The 21,633-nt window shown below is 41.5% G+C and overlaps 1 protein-coding gene across 1 annotated transcript; it reads right to left on the bottom strand.

Moving 5' to 3' along the window:
• Positions 1-449: 449 nt before the first annotated feature.
• On the bottom strand, positions 450-20,817 carry entpd3 (ectonucleoside triphosphate diphosphohydrolase 3). The gene is made up of 9 exons (XM_062992222.1): positions 20,698-20,817; positions 13,221-13,338; positions 11,017-11,158; positions 9,063-9,222; positions 7,927-8,154; positions 5,802-6,074; positions 3,903-4,013; positions 2,480-2,611; positions 450-641 (listed from the first exon to the last, which is right to left on the bottom strand). Exons 1-9 carry the CDS (start codon positions 20,815-20,817, stop codon positions 450-452), a joined length of 1,476 nt encoding a protein of 491 aa, XP_062848292.1.
• Between the last annotated feature and the right edge of the window lie 816 nt (positions 20,818-21,633).

Genomic DNA, 21,633 nt, shown 5'->3' with positions numbered 1-21,633 from the left:
ATTCGGTCACATTTTATTGTGCTTTAAGTGTAAAATCTTTTGTAAAACTTTAATATTGTTTCTTTCCAAACTCTCTAACAAAATCTAAAGCGGTCAACAAAAATAGCCAGTAACGGACTGTTCAGACATCTTCTTTACAAAGCCTTCAACCTTACGAGTCCTTCGACCATCCTATGATACACTGCATTCCAAAAATAATGAGGAACCCCTCGTTTAGCTGCTATGATACATCAGAGGCTACATGTGCTATTGTGCATTTGATCTTTTCGGCTGTACTTCAGGCAGTGAATGTCGTGGTGTGAACCTGTCTGCAGGCCCAGTCAGGAACTGCTCAAACAGTGGCACAGACAGCAAGGTAAACAAACGTCTCTCTCCCCACTTTTCGATTCGTGCGCCTCTCTAGTGCTTCAAGGGCAAAGCCGGGTTCCTGAGCAGGGCTTTCAGAGGCTTCAGTAACAGAAGCGCACCAGCGCGATGATGAGGAACATGAGGGTGATGATGACCAGAGCCGAGAAGAGGAAGAGCAGCCCGGCGAACAAACTGTTGGAGATGGGAAGCTTCAGAAGTTTGGCCTCTGCAGGGATCATGTTTGACTGGGCGAGCATGTAGCCCAGCGACCAGGCTACACTAGTATGATTAACCTAAAAACACAACAGCAAATACAAACAGTTCAGAGTTTGTCTGTTCATAATGACTCATTAAAAACCCTTTTACCCTATATACTGATCAGCCATAACATTAAAATCACCTCCTTGTTTCTACACTCACTGTCCATTTTATCAGCTCCACTTACCATATAGAAGCACTTTGTAGTTCTACAATTACTGACTGTAGTACATCTGTTTCTCTACATGCTTTGTTAGCCCCCTTTCATGCTGTTCTTCAATGGTCAGGACCCCCACAGGACCAGGTAGTAGTGTCTAATAGAGTGGACAGTGAGTGGACACGGTATTTAAAAACTCCAGCAGCGCTGCTGTGTCTGATCCACTCATACCAGCACAACACACACTAACACACCACCACCATGTCAGTGTCACTGCAGTGCTGAGAATGATCCACCACCTAAATAATACCTGGTCTGTGGTGGTCCTGTGGAAGTCCTGACCATTGAAGAACAGCATGAAAGCAGGTTAAAAAAGCATGCAAAGAAACAGATGGACTACAGTCAGTAATTGTAGAACTACAAAGTGCTTCTATATGGTAAGTGGAGCTGATAAAATGGACAGTGAGTGAAGAAACAAGGAGGTGGTTTTAATGTTATGGCTGATCAGTATGTATATATATTTGCTATTTTGTTTATGCATGTTTCTCCTTTTCTCCCTGTTTAGCATAGTCAATTCATCTTCCGCTGCTGGAGACTCCGGTCGTGTCCGAGGAGGGTACATTCGCCTACCTCACGCTCCCTCCGACGAGTACACAGTCCACTTTCTGTACAGGCGCCTCGAGCTACTAACCAAGGTCCTCACACAGCATCGAAGACCCCACCCGCTTTTTCCCACCCGGCAGACTGCTGAAGGCATTGCCCGCTAGAGGGCGCCCAGCCGACCTGTAGCAGAGCGGAGGTTCGAACTCAAGAGTTCAAAGTCCAAAGACATGCAGTCAGAAAAACTGGAGATACCAGAAACTGCCCTAAGTGTGTGTGTGTGTGTCCTGTGATGGACTGGTGACCTGTCCGGGGTGTTTTCTACTTTTTGTCCAAGTCTCGAATGCAGGTTCCTAGGACCTGTGCATTTCCAACGCTAACCCAGCTAGGCCACCGTGATTCCCTGATATAATTTATTTAACAGCTGTCAAACATGTCAAGGTACTTTTATCTTTATACCAATATATAAATATATCAATATATCAATATATAACTGGGGAATTATCTGAACAGTGTGCCGAAAGTCTAGTAAAAGGTTTGACTCCTAGATTGTTATTGTCAGAAGGATACATCATATATATTAAAAAATAAATACACTTGTGTAGATTTGTGTATCATTCCAGGGCAGCACGGTGGCTTGGTGGGTAGCACTGTCGCCTCACAGCAAGAATACCCAGTCAATACCCAGGCATGGCGGTCCGGGTCCTTTCTGTGTGGAGTTTGCATGTTCTCCCCGTGTCTGTGTGGGTTTCCTCCGGGTGCTTTGGTTTTCTCCCACGGTCCAAAAACATGCAGTCAGGTTATTTGGAGACACTGAATTGCCCTATAGGTGAATGTGTATGTATGTGTGTGTGTGTGTCTAGCCTGCAATGGACTGCTGCCCCGTCCAGGGTGTTACTGTGTGCTTTGTGCCCATTAAAAAGCTGGGATAGGCTCCAGCCACCCCCTCCCCATGACCCTGATTGGATAAGCGGTTAAGAAAGTAAGTGCGTAAGTGTATCATTCCAGTAAATATCTGGACATTAGAATGATTTGTTCTCTACTGATATGCAAATGTAGAATAAATGAAACCACTGTGCTGTACTTTATACTGTGTACCTCGATATAAAACTGTACCTCTTTTTGAAAATCGAGACTCTCCCAGTTGGCAGCATTAAACTTGTATCCATCAGCGAGGAGTGTATGGACGTAGTTTGCAGAGTAACAGTAGGATTTTAGGAACTTCTCTGGGGTGTTTCCACTCCGAAGCTAGAAGAGGAACAAACGTGGGATGTTAGTTTAGGTCAGTGGTGGGAGGATCGATCCAAATATAGATATTATCCATACCAACGCTGGTATTGGTATCGGATCGATACTAGTGTGATGGGATTGATACTTTAGTTTTTCTCCGCTACATTCAGCACGTTTCTCCTGTTTAATCAGAACATAAAGATCATGTGTGTACAGACAGTCTCCGCTCTTCTCACATCTTACATGCTCACCTCGCTCCTCTCCTCCTGCTCTGCTGTGTTTTGCTGTGGTACCGTCACGTTGTTATAATCCTAACATACTGTACATCAGTACTGTACATTAGTAGGCATTGGAAGATTGTAAGTTTTTGAATACTTTGCTTTGCAGATACAGAAATAGGGTCAATTTATGGAAATAATAGTGTAAACTAAAGTACGGACACACCTTGAGCACCCTGCACAAATGAATCGTTGTTCATGTGGCCTTTCAGCCTTAGCCGGCAGGCAGAGCTGGGATTCGATACGATGTATTCGAGATCCAGCTCTGGTTCCAGCGTGCGTTTTTACCGCTGCACCACCTGAGCGGCCCTGTGTGTTTGTGTTTTGGTGAATGAGAGCTCTTTACTTTTGACTTTGTGCTTATAAATGTAAACAGAATAGCATTGATTTTTTATTTTAAATTAACAAGGACACGTGTGGTATGAATTAGCTGCTTTGTGGTGATACGTCATGATGGTAATGTTGTGAGAGTAAAGCACCAGAAACAAGAAATCTGAGCTTTAAACATCTGAATTTATTTACAACCCTACTGAGAGCAGCTACTTACTTAAAGGTCATGAACATTCATTCAGTTTTAGCAGTTTAATGGTGCATCTACATTAATTATTAAAAAGTATCGTTATTGGTATTGGTATCAGCGATACTGGCCCTGTATTTACTTGGTATTGCATGGATACCAAATTTTGCATTATCACACACCACTAGTTTAGGTATGTTTACAGGGTAAGAGTTACTTTAGTTTTTGCAGCCATACAATAGAACCACAATAATACCTGGTTTAAAACACCAATTTGAAAATGGCTTTAAAATTTACCATTGAAGAAGAGCATGAAAGGGGGCTAACAAAGCATGCAGAGAAACAGATGGACTACAGTCAGTAATTGTAGAACTACAAAGTGCTTCTATATGGTAAGTGGAGCTGACAAAATGGACAGTGAGTGTAGAAACAAGGAGGTGGTTTTAATGTTATGGCTGATCAGTGTGTATATATAAAATGAGCCATTTCGTCTGTGTATGACAGAGATACTCACTTCTTTCCAGGACTTGGAGCACATCGACCACATGCTTTTATTAAACTTCTCCAGGCTGTTGGAACCCGGAAGATCCAGAGGTAAAACGCTGTAGTAGAACCCTGCGTAGGCCTAAGAACCAACAAATGATGCGATTTTAATTCCAGTGATGCTAAGTAAGTGATTTAAAAATACCTAAAAAATAAAGTGATCTACTCCAATCTAAGTAAAGAGTTATAGGTATTAAAACCCTTGTTAAAAGAAATAGATTAAGTTGTAAAGAAAAGGGTGTGGGTTTGTGGGTACTAAGAGTGCTGGAGTACACCAACGTTAAACACAATGCAAATGATTCAATGGAAATTAGGAAAACATTAATAACAACTTTAAAAGTTATAAAAATATATATCTAATATATATATATATATATATTTAAAAGTATAAATATATATAAGTTGTAAAATGTAATAAGCAAAAATGGAAATTGATTGTGAGGAAAAAGTTAGGACACCCACCACATTTATTACTACTTAAAATGTCTAAAATTAGAATCCGGTCACCACATCAGCTGCAATGATTAGGACATTGGAGTTTAAACCTCAGACATTAGTTTGGTTTGCTCTCAATTATTAAATTGAGTGTTATCACCATGGTGAGATCTAAAGAGCTCTCTGAGGCCTTCAAAAAGAAGGTTGTAGATGCATATGAGTCTGGGAAGGGATTTAAAAAGATCTCAAAACAATTAGAAATCAGCCGTTCCACTGTCCGGAAAATCATTTACAAGTGGAGAACATTTAAAACAACTGCCAACATGGTCAGGTCAGGCTGTCCTAGCAAGTTCAGCCCCAGAGCAGAGCGCAAGATGTGTAAAGAAGTCTCCTACAATGTCATCATGGAACCTACAGGAGCTCTTGCCACAGTTGATGTCAAGGTTCATGCATCTACCATCAGAAAGAGACGCACAAGTTTGATTTTCTTGGGAGGTGAGCATGGTGGAAACCCTTACTGTCAAAAAAAACATCAGGACTAAAGTTTTCCAGAGAACACCTAGACACAGACCAGGACTTCTGGAACAATGTGCTTTGGACAGATGAATCCAAAGCTGAATTATTTGGGCACAGTAACAGAAGACATGTTTGGTACAAACCAAACACAGCATTTGAGCACAAGAACCTCATACCAACTGTGAAGCATGGAGGTGGAAATGTCATGGTTTGGGGCTGCTTTGCAGCAGCAGTGCCTGGCAAGCTCTCCATTATAGAATCCACGATGAATTCTTCACTGTATCAGAGGGTGCTTGAGGAAAATGTAAGAACATCTGTCCAAAAACTGAAGCTAAAGCGGAGGTGGACCATGCAGCATGACAACGACCCAAAACATTCCAGTAAATCCACCAAGGAATGAATCAAAAGAAAGAAATGGAGAGTTTTGGAATGGCCAAATCAAAGCCCGGATCTTAATCATATTGAGATGCTGTGGGGTGATTTGAAACCGGCTGTGCATGCAAGAAACCCCTCAAACCTCACACAGCTAAAGAAATTCTGCATGGAGGAGTGGGAAAAACTTACTCCCAGTCGATGTCAGAGACGGTAGATGGTTATAGGAAACGTCTAATTCAGGTTATTTCAGCCAAAGAGGGAAATACCAGCTATTAGGGTATAAGGTGTCCTAACTTTTTCCTCACGATAAATTTCCATTTTTGTTCATTACATTTTACAACTTGTGTTTAAAAGTAATGTTTTCAGTTTTATTTGTTTAATGATATAAGCTCCATCTCTCAGTACTGTTCAAATGAAGCTCAAATGTCTGTATGTTTAAATATGTTCAAAAAGACAAAGGTTCTCATGGGGTGTCCTAACTTTTTCACATGACTGTATGTAAATATAAGTATAGAATCTGTTTACACTAAATAAAAGTGCGTACCATGAAGTCGCCCGTAACTGGTGGTTGGTAAACTCCATCAAACGAGCAGTTTGCTTTTCCTTTGCAGGACTTCAGGTCGAAAATCTTTTTGACCAGGGATTTGCATCCAGCCGGGTCACTCAGTCCGAGGAAAGTGATGTTCCTGTCCGGGTTAAAGCGAGACGGCCTCGTGTTCTTCGTGCACTCACTGTCAAATATGTCTTTGCCGGGGATGGTGGTGTTGTAGCCATCGGGGAGGCACGGGTGGTTAATACGCTGTGAGTCAGGAGAGCGCTGAGACACACAACAGATAATTCAGTTATTACAATTTTTACACTCTGAGAAATCCTGACTGAGTGTTTTATTAAATTAGAAAAGGCACAGCGTGTTAACTCGGGATGAGATGATTCATCATCTATATACAGTATGTGGTACACTGTATGGACACAAGTATTGGGACACCCCTTCTAATTTTTGAATTCATGTGTTCATGAATAACTCTGTATTGTAGAGCTTGATAAAGGTTTGATAAACTAATCCCTCACCCATGTGGTTATATCAGCTAGTGTTGAGTGGAGGTTCTTTTTTTTTATTTTTTATAAATGTTCACCCCATTTTCTCCCCTTTTTTTTTAGCGCATCCAATTGTTCAATTAGCATCGTGCTTCCTCTCTGTCTATGCCGAACCCTGCCCTGACGGAGGTGATTGAAGCTAACCCGTATCCCCTCCGAAACACGAGCAGCAGCCAGATGCATCTTTGCCACCCACACATTGACGAGTTTGGCGCCACCTAGCGTTGCATGCGGAGAGACACACCCTAAGGGCACCCTCTCCCATCTCTGTGTAAGCGCCTCCAATCAGCCGGCAGAGAACGCAATCGCATTCTGACAGAGAGAGACCCACATCCGGTTCTTTGTCCCACCCCCCACATGAGCAACCGGCCAATCGTTGCTCATATAGCCACTCAGCTTCGAACCGGTAAAGCAAGGCTGGATTCGATACCACGCTCTCAGAATCCAGCCCTGGTTGCAGCGCGTTTCTTTTTACCGCTGCGCCACCTGAGCGGCTTGAGTGGAGGTTCTTGATGCGGCGCCGTCTGAGGGATGGAAGATCACGGGCGTTCAGATTAAGCTCGCACCCTCGGCCTTTATGCACTGAAATTCCTCCTGATTCCTTAACAGTTTAATGATATTCTGCACTGTAGAGGGAGAAATATGCAAATCCCTTCCAATCTTTCCTTGAGGTTCATTGTTTTTAAACATTTCAATCATTTTCTCACACATTTGTGGATAAACTGGATCCTCTGATCATCTTTACTCATCAGAGACTCTCAGCCTTTTCTGGATGCTGCTTTTGTACCAAACCATGATTACAATCACCTGTTTGGAATCACATCATTATTTAGTTTTTTTTGGATGTTTATTAATAAATGAAATGAAGTTGAGCAGATAAAACATGAAATATCTCAGGTTCATTCTGTCTGACATCAAATAAAAGTCAAAGTAAATGTAAGAAACTCTGTGTCTTTTTATTTTATTTGCATTTTCCATACTGTCCTAACTTTTTTTGATTTGGGGTTGTACTATATAATTAAACAAAAAGAAAAAGACATTATTCTGTTGTTAGAGCTGTAAAGATTACTTAAGAGGTCACTTAATTTTTTTAATATTCATTTTTTTTAACGTGATGCCCAACAAGCTCATGGTCAGGTGTCCAAATACTTTTGCCCATACAGCGAATGTAATATAAAGCACTCTTTTTAGCTAAGAAATGTTAAAAATAAAGGAACAGTAATGATCTCTAATGGAATTTCATCTCCTATTTCTCAGCAACACTTTGCTAATGACAGTCTTGAGGAAGCAGCATCATTACTGGACTTTAAGCTCACGCCGCTGGTTAAAATGGACTGTGCACATTATTATATTAGTGAAAGAGAGCTGACAGGGATTTAGCGTTGTGCTTTGCTCCAGTCTGCACTTGTAATTAGTCTAAGGATCAAAACAAGACGACAAATGGACTGATCAATACAGTAATGCTTTAATGCACCTTTAACTGCTTCAGCACCACCCACACGTGCCTCTACATGTGAGGATCTCTAACAAAGAACCGTAAAGGCCAGGAGGATTACTGGATAAGCGAACGTTACCTTCACAAGATCCGCCAAAACTTTCTTCTCTGCCTCGTTCTTGCCGTAGCACAGGAAACTGTGTGTGTAGACGTTGTATTCGTAACCGTACAGTGAAACTCTGATCAGATCTTGTCCTCTGGCATCATCGGGGGCCATGAAGGCGATCTGAGTGGACGCTCCGCCTAGATCTAATGACCCGACCGTCTTCGCTCCGTGAGGATGAATCCAAGCGTTCCACACGTTTCTCTGTAGAACAGATCGAAGGAAACAATTCAGTTACGTTTAAACAATGCTAATGTGCTGGTGTTGTTTATTTTTTAATGGGTCTGACTCACCCACGAAACCAAGATGGATTTTTACACATGGTTGAATAGTGCAAACAGAACAATGTAAACGGTATCTTATCACAATAGAGACAGATAATACACTGATCAGCCATAACATTAAAGCCACCTCCTTCTACACTCACTGTCCATTTTATCAGCTCCACTTACCATCTAGAAGCACTTTGTAGTGGATCAGACACAGACACAGTAGCGCTGCTGGAGTTTTTAAACACCTCACTGTCACTGCTGGACTGAGAATAGTCCACCAACCGAAAATATCCAGCCAACAGCGCCCGTGGGCAGCGTCCTGTGACCACTGATGAAGGTCTAGAAGATGACCGACTCAAAGAGCAGCAATAGATGAGCGATCGTCTCTGACTTTACATCTACAAGGTGGACCAACTAGGTAGGAGTGTCTAATAGAGTGGACAGTGAGTGGACACAGTATTTCAAAACTCCAGCAGCGCTGCTGTGTCTGATCCACTCATACCAGCACAACACACACTAACACACCACCACCATGTCAGTGTCACTGCAGTGCTGAGAATGATCCACCACCTGAATAATACCTGCTCTGTGGTGGTCCTGACCATTGAAGAACAGGGTGAAAGCAGGTTAATAAAGTATGTAGAGAAACAGATGGACTACAGTCAGTAATTGTAGAACTACAAAGTGCTTCTATATGGTAAGTTGAGCTGATAAAATGGACAGTGAGTGTAGAAACAAGGAGGTGGTTTTAATCTTATGGCTGATCAGTGTATATACTTTTCTTCCATCTGTGAACAAAAAAAAAACGTTAATATAACAGGTAAAGATTCTTGATCTGACCTCCAGAAAGTTTCCCATTAGGTAGTTGACTGTAATCCACCCGTACAGCCCCTCTTCCTGGCCCGAAATAATGGAGGCATTGTGGAAGACGAAGGGTAAGGAACGAAGATACTCCTGGATCTCATACAGGATAGTGTTGGACTTCTGTTCATCCTTTTGGCTGTGGAGAAATAATTATATATATTGCTTGTTATTTGTGCATAATAAAGATTGAATGTGATAAACAAGAGTTACTTCATCAAAAGTAAGAAAGGTTCTAATTATCTAAAATCTGATTAACTTATAAATTACATTTTGTAAGGCTGGACATACAGCACAATAATAATTTAATTAAATAAATGAATAAATAAATAAAAATTCTGAGCACGTCTTTGGTCAATACATAATACAAGAAGTAAACAATTTTGCAGAAAAAGTCTAAATAAATAATATTGCATTATAATTTATCCAAGGGGTTTAATGTCTGACAAAAATAATTTAAAAATTAAAAAGTAGTTTTTTTTTCTATTTATTTTTGCCTTTTCTCCCATTTTTTCCCCCTTATTTAGCGTAGTCAATTTGTCTTCCGCTGCTGGGGAATCCCTGCCTCCTCCGACCCGTGCGCAATCCTTGCGGACTCCTTATTTACGCCCATGCATTCTGCACAGGCGCCTCTATCTGTTAACCAGGGTCCTTACACAGCGTTTGAAGACCCCACCCACATAGTCCGGTCATTCCGCCCTAGCAGACACGGTGGCCAATTAGTGTCTGCTAAAGGCACTGCCGATTATGCCCGTTAGATGGCGCCCAGCCGACCAGTGGCAACACAGAGTTTCCGAGGAGTTCAGAATCTCGGCGCTGGTGTGCTAGTGGAATATCCCGCTGCTGTGTGTTTTTTTAACACATTCCTGTTGAAAGAGGTACCACCCACTATCTTGGGTGCTCGGGTGGCGCAGTAGTAAAACACCCGGCACACCAGAGCAGAGATTTTAAACTCGCGAGGCTGACTACAGTAGGCTTGTCTGTGAAGTGCTGCAATAACGACCTCTACTGGCTGCTTGAGGGAGTTTAAAGAAAGCAGTTGCAGCACTAAAGCCATCAAACCTCAATGATCTGGAAGCTTTTGCATTGAAGGAATGGGTGAAGGTTCCTCAAGAGAGGCTTCAGAAGCTTGTTAGCACTTACAGAAATCACTTATTAGTGGTTATCAAGGTAAAATTACGATCCATCAAGTAGTTATTATTATTAAAATTGCTTGTTTGTATCAATAAATTGTATTTCTCAGATTACTGAGACTTCTTGTTGTAGATTTTAATTCTATTCACATCATCATAACACCTTTAAGGTGTGTATGTGGGGCGGGTGTGTCAATATTTCTGATTGCAACTGTAAAATATAATAATTTAGTAAATATAGTAGTTTTTCCCCCAATTGTCCTCCAAATCTAATCGTATCTATTTACCCAATTGCATTACGCTTCCTTTATACTGATGTTGACGTCCACTCTGATTGAGGAGAGCTGTGACTGACACGTGTGCAGTACCCGACTGCATCTCTTCACCTGCATGAGGTGAGTTCATATGTGGATCAGCTTTGTGTACGGAGAATCCCACCATGTCCACGTTATCCCTTGTCTCGTCTGTGTGCAGCACCATCACCCAGCCAGCAGAGGTCGTAATTACGTCAGTTATGATGAACCCAGTCTGATGAATCCAATCGTTGTTTGTGTAGGCGCCCAGCCTGCCGGTAGCAGAGCTGAGATTCGAACCGACAAGTTCGAGATGTCAGCTCTGGTGTGCTAATGTGATTGTGAGTTAGCCTGAACGCCCAGTATAGTTGCTTTATTGAATAAACTGGTCCAAATGAAGGTAACGTCAATGTATGACAAACATTAATTAATACAAACCATCCTTATAATTAAGCTAAAAATTTGTAAATAATATTAGTAAATAAATAATAGAATAAAGGAGCTTACTGGAGCAGTCTCATTCCAGCAGTGGCCCCCAGAAAGACTGGTGTGGAATTGTGCTGGTTGGCTGGTATGGTCTTGGTTATCTCCACCATGCACTCTCTAAGACTACTCCAGGCTTTTGCATCCATGTCTGAGATACCAGGACCTGCCATCAAACATCATAATAATGTTATATTTTATTCATAACAATGACTGAGTAGTTTACTTCAGAAGCAGTGGCGCCGTCAAGGCAGAGCCAGCGATTTTGTAAGGGTGGCCGTGCCCCCCCCCCCCCCCCCCCGCCCCCCCCTCTGAGAATTGATTCACATATGCATAATATGCTTCTTTCTGATATATTTCAATAGGTGCTGTTTATTTCAGTCAATAATGTATATTTTTACAATAGTTCATGTAAAAATAAAAATGCAGGCAGCCACCTATTACACTCAAACTATTCAGAGCTTCCAAATTCAGATTTTGGGCGGGATTTCAGTTGTTCCATTCGGGTGGGCTGGCAGTGAAAAACTCTCTCTTCATTGGTTGTAGAATTATAAGTGACAGCTTAGTTAACAAATGACCAGTCTCGGTGTTTAATCAGTTTAAACAGTTAAGAGAATAAATTATCCATTAAATATGGATATAAATATTCTGGAAATATTCTGGAAACATAAAGGAAAACATTTAGAAAAAAGTGAATTTTATCCTTAATGAAATACCACACGGGTATAGATTTGATCTCAATTTGAAGAAGAGAAGCTCAGGTAAGCAGCAGTTATAATTTTATACTGCTGTTTGGTTGATCTGGGTCTAACTAGCCCATTTGAAGAACAATGAATCACCTAATATATATATATTATATATATATATATATATATATATATATATATATATATATATATACTGATCAGCCATAACATTAAAACCACCTAAGCTCCACTTACCATATAGAAGCACTTTGTAGTTCTACAATTACTGACTGTAGTCCATATGTTTCTCTACATACTTTTTTAGCCTGCTTTCTTGCTGTTCTTCAATGGTCAGGACCCCCACAGGACCACCACAGAACAGGTATTATTTAGGTGGTGGATCATTCTCAGCACTGCAGTGACACTGACATGGTGGTGGTGTGTTAGTGTGTGTTGTGCTGGTATGAGTGGATCAGACACAGCAGCGCTGCTGGAGTTTTTAAACACCATGTCCACTCACTGTCCACTCTATTAGACACTCCTACCTAGTTGGTCCACCTTGTAGATGTAAAGTCAGAGACGATCGCTCATCTATTGCTGCTGTTTGAGTCGGTCATCTTCTAGACCTTCAAAACTCCAGTAGCGCTGCTGTGTCTGATCCACTCATACCAGCACAACACACACTAACACACCACCACCATGTCAGTGTCACTGCAGTGCTGAGAATGATCCACCACCCAAATAATACTTGCTCTGTGGTGGTCCTGTGGGGGTCCTGACCATTGAAGAACAGCATGAAAGGGGGCTAACAAAGCATGCAGAGAAAGAGATGGACTACAGTCAGTAATTGTAGAACTTCAAAGTGCTTCTATATGGTAAGTGGAGCTGATAAAATGAACAGTGAGTGTAGAAACAAGGAGGTGGTTTTAATGTTATGGCTGATTGGTGTATATACAGATACATTACACAATAAAACAGGATTGTTGTTGTACAGTAAAATGTTAATTGTACCATATTCGTTTTGGTGTGCCACCCCCAAGATTTTCAGTGGCCCCATCTGGCGCCCCCATGCAAAATTTCTGGGGGCGCCACTGTTCAGAAGCAATAATAAGTAGGAACATATAAATAGGGTCAATAAGAGGACTTCAGCTTTGTATTAATAAATTTTCATCCAGATCTCTGTTGTATTAATTCCTCAGCTGACGCCTTCATACGGTCTAAAAGCAGCGAGCTGCTCTTATCCAATTAGCTTTCCCGGAACTGACTATAATGCTGAAAATGCCAGTATGGTGTGAAAAACTCCTGCTTTCTTAGTTCAGCGGGAATCCAATCCTTGTTCATTAGCTGTATCAGGTAATAATCGAATTTGTAAAGATTGCAAAGTCTTATTTCACTGTTTAATATCCACCTCCATCAGAAAGGCCTGGAGGATCAGTTTTAGTGTTGGGCGGAAGCCCACTAAAAAATGCACTCTCTCCCCACAGCTCTGAACGATGCATTAAGCTATGTTAGGATGGGAACGCTGGTTCCTGTGGTTCGCACCTTTAACCGAACACTTGGTGGTCTCGCTCACGACTCCGGTGTTGTTTTCTTTCTCCCCTGGCCACTGGTAAACATACACGGTAGTTCTGGATGAACCGGCGTCCAATACAATTCCATACTGGAGGGAGAGAGAGAGAGAGAGAGAGAGAGAGATTCATTCAAATGCTTTTACATTCACAGTCCCATTTATTTGCAGCACATTAGCTCTATCAGTCTGATATAATTAAAGTATCTGCTCACTAAAAGATGCTTTTTGAGTATTATTTTACTGTGTGAAGCTGAAAGCAGACACTAATAAACCAAATGTCCATAATATGTATATAAATTCATTTAAATTTGTATATTTACATATTTACATTTGTGTAAAACTGCAAATGTAAGTGAATAAACCTTTCATTTAGAAACACAGTTCATTCCTTGGGGCGGTAACCTCCCCCGGATATAATTTGTAGTACAAAGCTCTGTCAATAGCATTGTTCTGTTCTAAAACTTTCAGACAAGAACGACCGCTGTCCAAGTGCAAACCAGTGTTGATTCCGTATGTGGCGGGAGTAGCAGAACAATTGAGATGCATATTCTCCAAACACAGCGTCTCAGTTGCCTTCAAACCTTAAAACACGCTACGCCAGAAACTAATTCACCCTGATCAGGTGCCTCGACACAAACAGAGTAACGTAGTGTATGCTGTTAGGTGCCGGGAGGATTGCCGGGAACTGTACATCGGGGAAACTAAACAGCCACTGGTGAAACGGATGGCCCAACATAGAAGATCGAGTTCTTCTGGCCAGGACTCCACTGTTTACACTCACCTGCAAACCAGCGGCCAATCACTTAATGATGACAATGTGCAGATCCTTGACAAGGGGGAACGCTGGTTTGACAGAGGAGTCAAAGAGTCATCTATGTGAAGAGGGAACGATCATCCCTGAACCAAGGCGGGGACCTGAGAGTACATCCATCACCATCTTACAATAGGAGCTATACCCCAATCATATGTGAAAGGCACACATGGCCATTGTTCTGTTTCCTTCTCTCATTCTGCCCCCTGGTACACCCCTGAACTCCGGCTAATGAAAGCTAAAGCTCGTCAACTCGAGCGACTCTATAGAAAATCTGGTCTAACTATCCACAAAGAAATGCACAAAACTCACATCCTACATTATAAGGATACAATTGTTCAAGCAAAATCGCTATACTACTCTGGTCTAATCAGTTCTAATGAAGGGAACACTAAAACACTGTTTTCTTTAGTTAACAAATTTCTTCAACCCATAGCCCCCCTCCCCTCCCATTTTTATTCAACTGACATCTGTAATTCTCTAATGATGTTCTTTAGTGAAAAATTTGTAAAATCCACCAGAACATCTGTCCCAATCTTCTGCCTCTCTCTTCTTTTGCACCTCTTTCACACAGTCAGTCTCTCTCCTGTTTTCAACTCCCAGATACATCTATCATTTCCGATCTTATTATCAAATCAAAGCCTTCTACATGTCAGCTTGATCCTTTCCCTACAGTTTTAGTCAAATCCTGTCTTTCCTCTCTGCTCCCCCTCATAACTGCCATTATTCATTCCTCACTTACTAGTGGAATTGTTCCTACACTCTTTAAAACAGCAGCTATTACTCCTATCTTGAAAAAAACTGGCTCTGATCCCAATAATTTTAATAACCTCCGTCCCATTTCTAACCTCCCGTTTATTTCCAAAATACTTGAAAAAGTTATTGCCACTCAACTCCATACCTTTTTATCCCAAAATTGCCTCTACGAACAATTCCAGTCTGGTTTTCGCCCCCTCCATAGTACAGAAACTGCTCTTATTAAGATCACAAATGACCTTCTTATGGCAGCTGATTCCGGTTTATTTTCCATTCTCATTCTTCTCGATCTGAGCGCAGCCTTTGACACTATTTCTCATACTATTCTTCTAAATAGACTATCTTCCATAGGCATTAACCATATCGCACTTGACTGGTTTCATTCATATCTCTCAGGCCGCACTCAGTTCATTCAACTCAAATCCTTCAGATCTCAGTTTTCTCCTGTTTTATCTGGTGTGCCCCAGGGTTCTGTGCTGGGGCCCCTCCTTTTCATCATCTTTTCATCATTTACCTTCTGCCCCTTGGTAATATATTTCGCACATTTAACTTTGATTTCCACTGCTATGCGGATGATACCCAGCTCTACCTATCTAGTAAACCAAGTACTATGTTCCCACCCTTATCCCTTTTAAACTGTTTATCTGAAATAAAAACATGGTTCACCTCTAACTTCCTAAAACTCAATAGTGATAAAACTAAAATATTGCTTTGCGGTTCAAAATCCACACTATCTAAAGTTGACAGTTTCTCTATCCCGATCGACAGCTCCTCAGTCTCCCCCTCACCTCAGGTTAAGAGTCTGGGTGTCATCCTAGATAGCTCTTTATCCTTTCACTCTCACTATCAGTAATATAACCCGGTCTGCATATTTTCATCTCCGTAACATTAATCGTCTACGCCCCTCCCTCACCCCCCATACTGCCTCTATTCTTGTTCATAGTCTTGTTACCTCCCGTATTGACTATTGCAATTCTCTCCTCTTTGGCCTTCCTCATAAATCCCTCCATAAGCTTCAGCTGGTCCAGAATGCAGCTGCTCGTATTATTTCTAAAACTCCTTCATTTCATCACATTACACCTGCCCTTCAACAACTCCACTGGCTTCCTGTTAAATATAGAATCAATTTCAAAATTCTTCTCTATACATTCAAGGCCATCCATAATCTTGCCCCCCCATATCAAATCTTCTCAGTATCGCATCTTCCTCCCGCTCGCTCAGATCCTCCTCTTCCACTCATCTCTCTTTGCCTACTGCTCGTCTGAGTACCATGGGGAGCAGAGCCTTCAGCCGCTCTGCTCCCAAACTCTGGAACTCCCTCCCACCCGACATCCATTCTCTTCCTCTTTTTAAATCTAGACTCAAAACTCACCTGTTCAAAATAGCCTATTCTCTGTAATTTCCACTTTATTGTCCCTGTATGTTTTGTGTCCTTTTGTATGTTTGGTGTCCTTTTGTATGTTTGTTTTAAAAACTCTTGTAAAGTGTCCTTGAGTGTTATGAAAGGCGCTTATAAATAAAATTTATTATTATTATTATTATTATTATTATTGTAATTAATGCTCATTGTGATTTGCATAGGGACCTGATCACCGGTTCCATTGTTATGCAAATCTTCTGCATATAAGGTTGGGGTATTCACCACCAGCTCAGACTGAAGAAGTCACTTGGATGAGTGATGAAACGTATCTCTACAACAAACTTGTGTCCAGATGAACTGATTCTACTTTGTGAGTCCACAGACATACAATCAAGACAATTAAAACGCTATTATTATTATTTCTTTATTTCTTTATTTATTGCCAGTTATAACTTTTAGTTCATTTAATTCTGTGTTTGTATGATTTGTGTAAATCCTATTTATTTAAAGTATCCTCCAGACCACCCAAGAAGGATGGGCCCTGCTGAGTCTGGTTCCTCTCAAGGTTTCTTCCTGTCATTTTCAGGGAGTTTTTTCTGCCACTGTCGCCCTCGGCTTGCTCAACAGGGGTTTTTGTATCTGTTGGTCCTGGATTTTGTAAAGTTGCTTTGAGACAATGTCTATTGTAAAAAGCGCTATATAAATAAAGTTGACTTGACTTGACTTGATTAGAGATACTAAGTGTGTATGTGTGTATGTGTGTGTGTGTGTGTGTGTGTGTGTGTGTGTGTGTGTGCTCTGTGATAGATTGTCGACCTGTCCGGGGTGTTTCTTATTTTTTGTCCATTGATTCAGACCCACTTTGACCCTGACCAGGATGAAGTGATGGTAAAACAGACAATGAATGAATGAGTTATTAGTTAAAGTAAATGTAAAAACCTTCTAATACTCAGGCCTCAATCATTTCTTGATATATAATCCATGGAATAAATATACAGTATAAGGTATTAATAAAAGTATTTTTTAATTCTTTAAGTTTTCTCAGTGTGGTTGTCTGCAAATAATAAGTATTTCCATATTTCCTTAAAAAAGTTTTATTTTAAATATATTTCCAAAGAATAAAGTTAAGCCCTTTTATTTTATTGTTAGTAGTTTAATGTCTGAGTCAGATTTTCTCTTAACATTTTATAATTTAACCTACCACCTTAAATGATAACGTTTTGTTTACAGAGTGCACGTGTAAACTCAGTATAAGAATTCACTTTTAATGCAATTAAAGAGTGCACACCTGTCCTAAATCATCCTGGTCATTCATAAGTCTTGCTTTGAGGGTGCTCAGGTGGCACAGCGGTAAAACACGCTAGCACACCAGAGATGGGATTTCGAGTACATCGAATCGAATCTCGGCTCTGCCATCTGGCTGGGCTGGGCGACTACATGAACCACGATTGGCTGTTGTTCACAGGGTGAGAAAAGCCGGACCGGGTACCTCATAACTGGTGCAGTTACGACCTCTGCTGGCTGATTGATGGCGAGGAATAATGCTGATCAGGGTGTGGCTCTCCATACACAAAGCTGATCCGCATATGAACTCGCCTTGTGTCGGAGGGGGCGTGTGTCAGTTGCGAAGCTCCTCAGTCAGCAGTGGAGGGTTGTACCGGTGGAGGTAAAGCGTAACGCAATCAGGGTAATTGGATACGACTAGATTAGGGAGAAAATTGGGGAAAAAAGATCAATCTTGCTGTGATTATCACAACTTTCTCTCTGCTGTCTACATGTCAGAGCTGCTGATAACCAGAATGAATTACGAGTGTTTTAAGCAGTAAATTTACATTCTTGAAATTCTTCCTCTGTTAAAGAAAACCACAGATTTCATCAGTGCATGATCTTCTCAAACGTACACACTTAATATGTTTTGACTTGGCACTATGAACACGGTGGTGCAGGGTGTAGCGCTGGGCCTGGGTTCGATCCCCTGGCCTGTGTTTGTGTATGCCCTGTGATAAACTGTTATAAACAGTATATGTACCTGCCTCATGTAGGTGAATAAGAAGTGGAGTGAAGGACAGCAGTAACAGAGAAAGCAAAATGCAATTGGGTCTGTATCTTCCCAACTGATGGCAACGTGGTTTATAATGAAACTAATGAAAATGCTCATAAATTTATACTCTTTATTCATATTACATTAAAGATTCAGTAAGACGTAATGTGTGTAATTCTGTGAGGTTGATATAAGCACTGAAATATATATAAAATAACAAAAACAAGGCTTTGAATTTGTTCATCTGTCAGTGGCGCTGAGGTCAGGGCTCTGAGCAGGACACTGGGGTAGCTCGCCCCAGCTCGCCCTGTGCACTGGGGTACAGTAATGCTGGAACAGGAAAGGGCGTTCCCTAAACTGTTGCTGCAAAGTTGGAAGCATGTAATTTTCTTCAAATTATTACACCTGTAAACACATGAATTCAGTAATCAGAAGGGGTGTCCCAATACTTTCCCCATTTAGTGTGAATACATTTTCATGATGTCACTGCGTGTTAATTATTTTATTGATCCATGAATGTGTGTTAAATAGTGGGAACTTTTAAATGTTGGTTTTATTTTAGTTTTGGTTTCATATTAGTTGTAGTTTCTAGTAGGTTGGAAAACAGGGTAAACAAAACCTTTTAAAATTCAAAACACAATGCTGTTTTATATTCCTGCAATTTTATTTTACTGGAAAAAAAGGTTTATTTAGGGGTTACATATCTGTACACACCCTCAGTCTAATACTTAGTTGATGCACCTTTGGCAGCAATTACAGCTTCAAGGCGTTTTGAGAAAGAAGCTACAAGCTTGGCACACTTGTTTCTGTACACAGCCATTTTCAGCTCCTTTAACAGATGTTTGATTGGATTCAGGTCTGGGCTCTGGCTAGGCTGAAGTCACTTGTTTGTTCTTTTGGCTGTGTGCTTCGGGTCGTTGACATGTTGGAAGGTAAACCTTCACCCCAGTCTGAGGTCCAGAGCGCTCTGAAGCAGGTTTTCTTCAAGGATCTCAGTGTACTGAGCTGCATTAATCTTTCCCTCTATCACGACTAGTTGCCCCGGTCCAGCTGCTGAAAAACATCCCCACATCATGATGCTGCCACCACCATGCTTCACTGTAGGGATGGCATTAACCAGTGCCTGGTTTCCTCCAGACGTGACACTCGGTGTCCAGGCCAAAAAGTTAAATTTTGGTTTCAGTAGACCAGAGAATCTTGTTTCTCATGGTCTGAGAGTCCTTTGGGTGCCTTTTGGCAAACTCCAAGCGGGCTGTCATGTGCTTTTTACTGCGGAGTGGCTTCCGTCTGGCCACTCTACCATAATCATAAACTGTCAGAGTGACGACCAGGTTCCTGCGCACCTCCCTGGCCAAGGCCCATCTTCCCCGATTGTTCATTTTCATCTAGGAAGACTTTTGGTGGTTCCAAACTTCTTCCATTTAGGAATGCTGGTGGCCACTGTGCTCTTTGGGACCCGTAAAGCTGCAGCAATTTTTCTGTACCCTTCTCCAGATCTGTGCCTCCACACAGTCCTCTTTCTGAGGTCTGCAGATCATTCTTTTGACCCCATGGTTTGGAGTTTGCTCTGATATGCACTGTCAACTGTGGGACCTTATATGGACAGGTGTTTGCAATCCCCCAATCATGTCCAATCAATTGAATTGACCACAGGTGGACTCTAATTACATTGTAGAAACATCTGGAGCCGGATCAGTGAAAACAAAATGCACCTCAGCTCAATTTTGGGTGTCGTATCGAAGGGTGTGCACACTTGTGTACATACAGTATGATATTTTACATTCTAATTTTTAATAAATTAGAACAAATGCTTAAAAAACTGCTTTCACTTAAGGCTGAAGGAACTCAATCTATTATAGAATGAGTCTGAAATGTAATAAAACGTGGAGGTGAAAGGGAAGTATCCTGCCTGACTGTATATCTTAGTGTTCACATGTCTCATGTCACACATATTGCACATGTCAGAGCAGGTCGATCTGCACTACCTGCACCGACATGTGCAGCACTAACAGGAATACGTTCGGCTCCTCTGAGAATTAGCTTCGTGACATTTAAAAACCCTTTATGTCTGTGTCCGTGGGATTAAGTGATAATAATGTGTATTCAAAGTGTGCTAAAAAAACACCCGTTATGTAACTGTTTACCAGTTACGTAAAGACGTGGAAGACAAACTGCACGAACATTTAATTGCTCTTATTTTGTTCTAAAAGCATTTCTCTAGCAGTCCTCGCCTAGTGCTGCTCACCTATTCCTAGAGTTTTACTTCAACGTAGTGTAATAACAGTGTGGTTTCAGTATGACATGACTCTAGGAGCTCCTACACCCTCATTCCCACCTCGTCTCCCGTCTTAAATACACCTGGTCAGGTTCTCCTGTGTAATTTCATGCTTTCTTGCCAGTAACGAGCACATGTCTGGGATGTGATATTACTACGTTACTCTGACACACTCTAAACTGTTTGGCCGAGGTGAAGAACCTTACCTTTAATCCGGAGGAGACGTACGTCCTTCGCTTCACCTGAACCGTAGCTATGGCTATGATGACCGCTATGCCGGCCAAGAGGAAGAAAGCAGCCAGAGCCGTTCCCAGTTTAGTCGTCATCGCCTACAAAGTGTAGAAACAGCGTGAGGTGAATATCAAGAGCTGATAGATTTCTAAAACGATTTCTGCTGAGCTTTGCCAATAAAATGTGTTTAAATAAACAAGGAAGAAACTCAAAGGTGGATGAAAACCTTCAGGCAAGATACTACACAATAAACTGTTAATATACATTGATCAGACATAACATTATGACCACCTCCATGTTTCTACACTCACTGTCCATTTTATCAGCTCCACTTACCATATAGAAGCACTTTGTAGTTCTACAATTACTGACTGCAGTCCATCTATTTCTCTACATACTTTTTTAACCTGCTTTCATGCTGTTCTTCAATGGTCAGGACCCCCCACAGGACCACCACAGAGCAGGTATTATTTAGGTGGTGGATCATTCTCAGCACTGCAGTGACACTGACATGGTGGTGGTGTGTTAGTGTGTGTTGTGCTGATATGAGTGGATCAGACACAGCAGCACTGCTGGAGTTTTTAAAATACCGTGTCCACTCACTGTCCACTCTATTAGACACTCCTACCTAGTTGGTCCACCTTGTAGATGTAAAGTCAGAGACGATCGCTCATCTGTTGCTGCTGTTTGAGTCGGTCATCTTCTAGACCTTCATCAGTGGTCACAGGATGCTGCCCACAGGGCGCTGTTGTCTGGACATTTTTGGTTGGTGGACTAGTCTCAGTCCAGCAGTGACAGTGAGGTGTTTAAAAACTCCAGTAGTGCTGCTGTGTCTGATCCACTCATACCAGCACAACACACACTAACACACCACCACCATGTCAGTGTCACTGCAGTGCCGAGAATGATCC

This window comes from Trichomycterus rosablanca, chromosome 3, assembly GCF_030014385.1.
Source record: "Trichomycterus rosablanca isolate fTriRos1 chromosome 3, fTriRos1.hap1, whole genome shotgun sequence".
NCBI lineage: Eukaryota > Metazoa > Chordata > Actinopteri > Siluriformes > Trichomycteridae > Trichomycterus > Trichomycterus rosablanca.
This window is presented reverse-complemented; position numbering and strand designations above follow the sequence as displayed.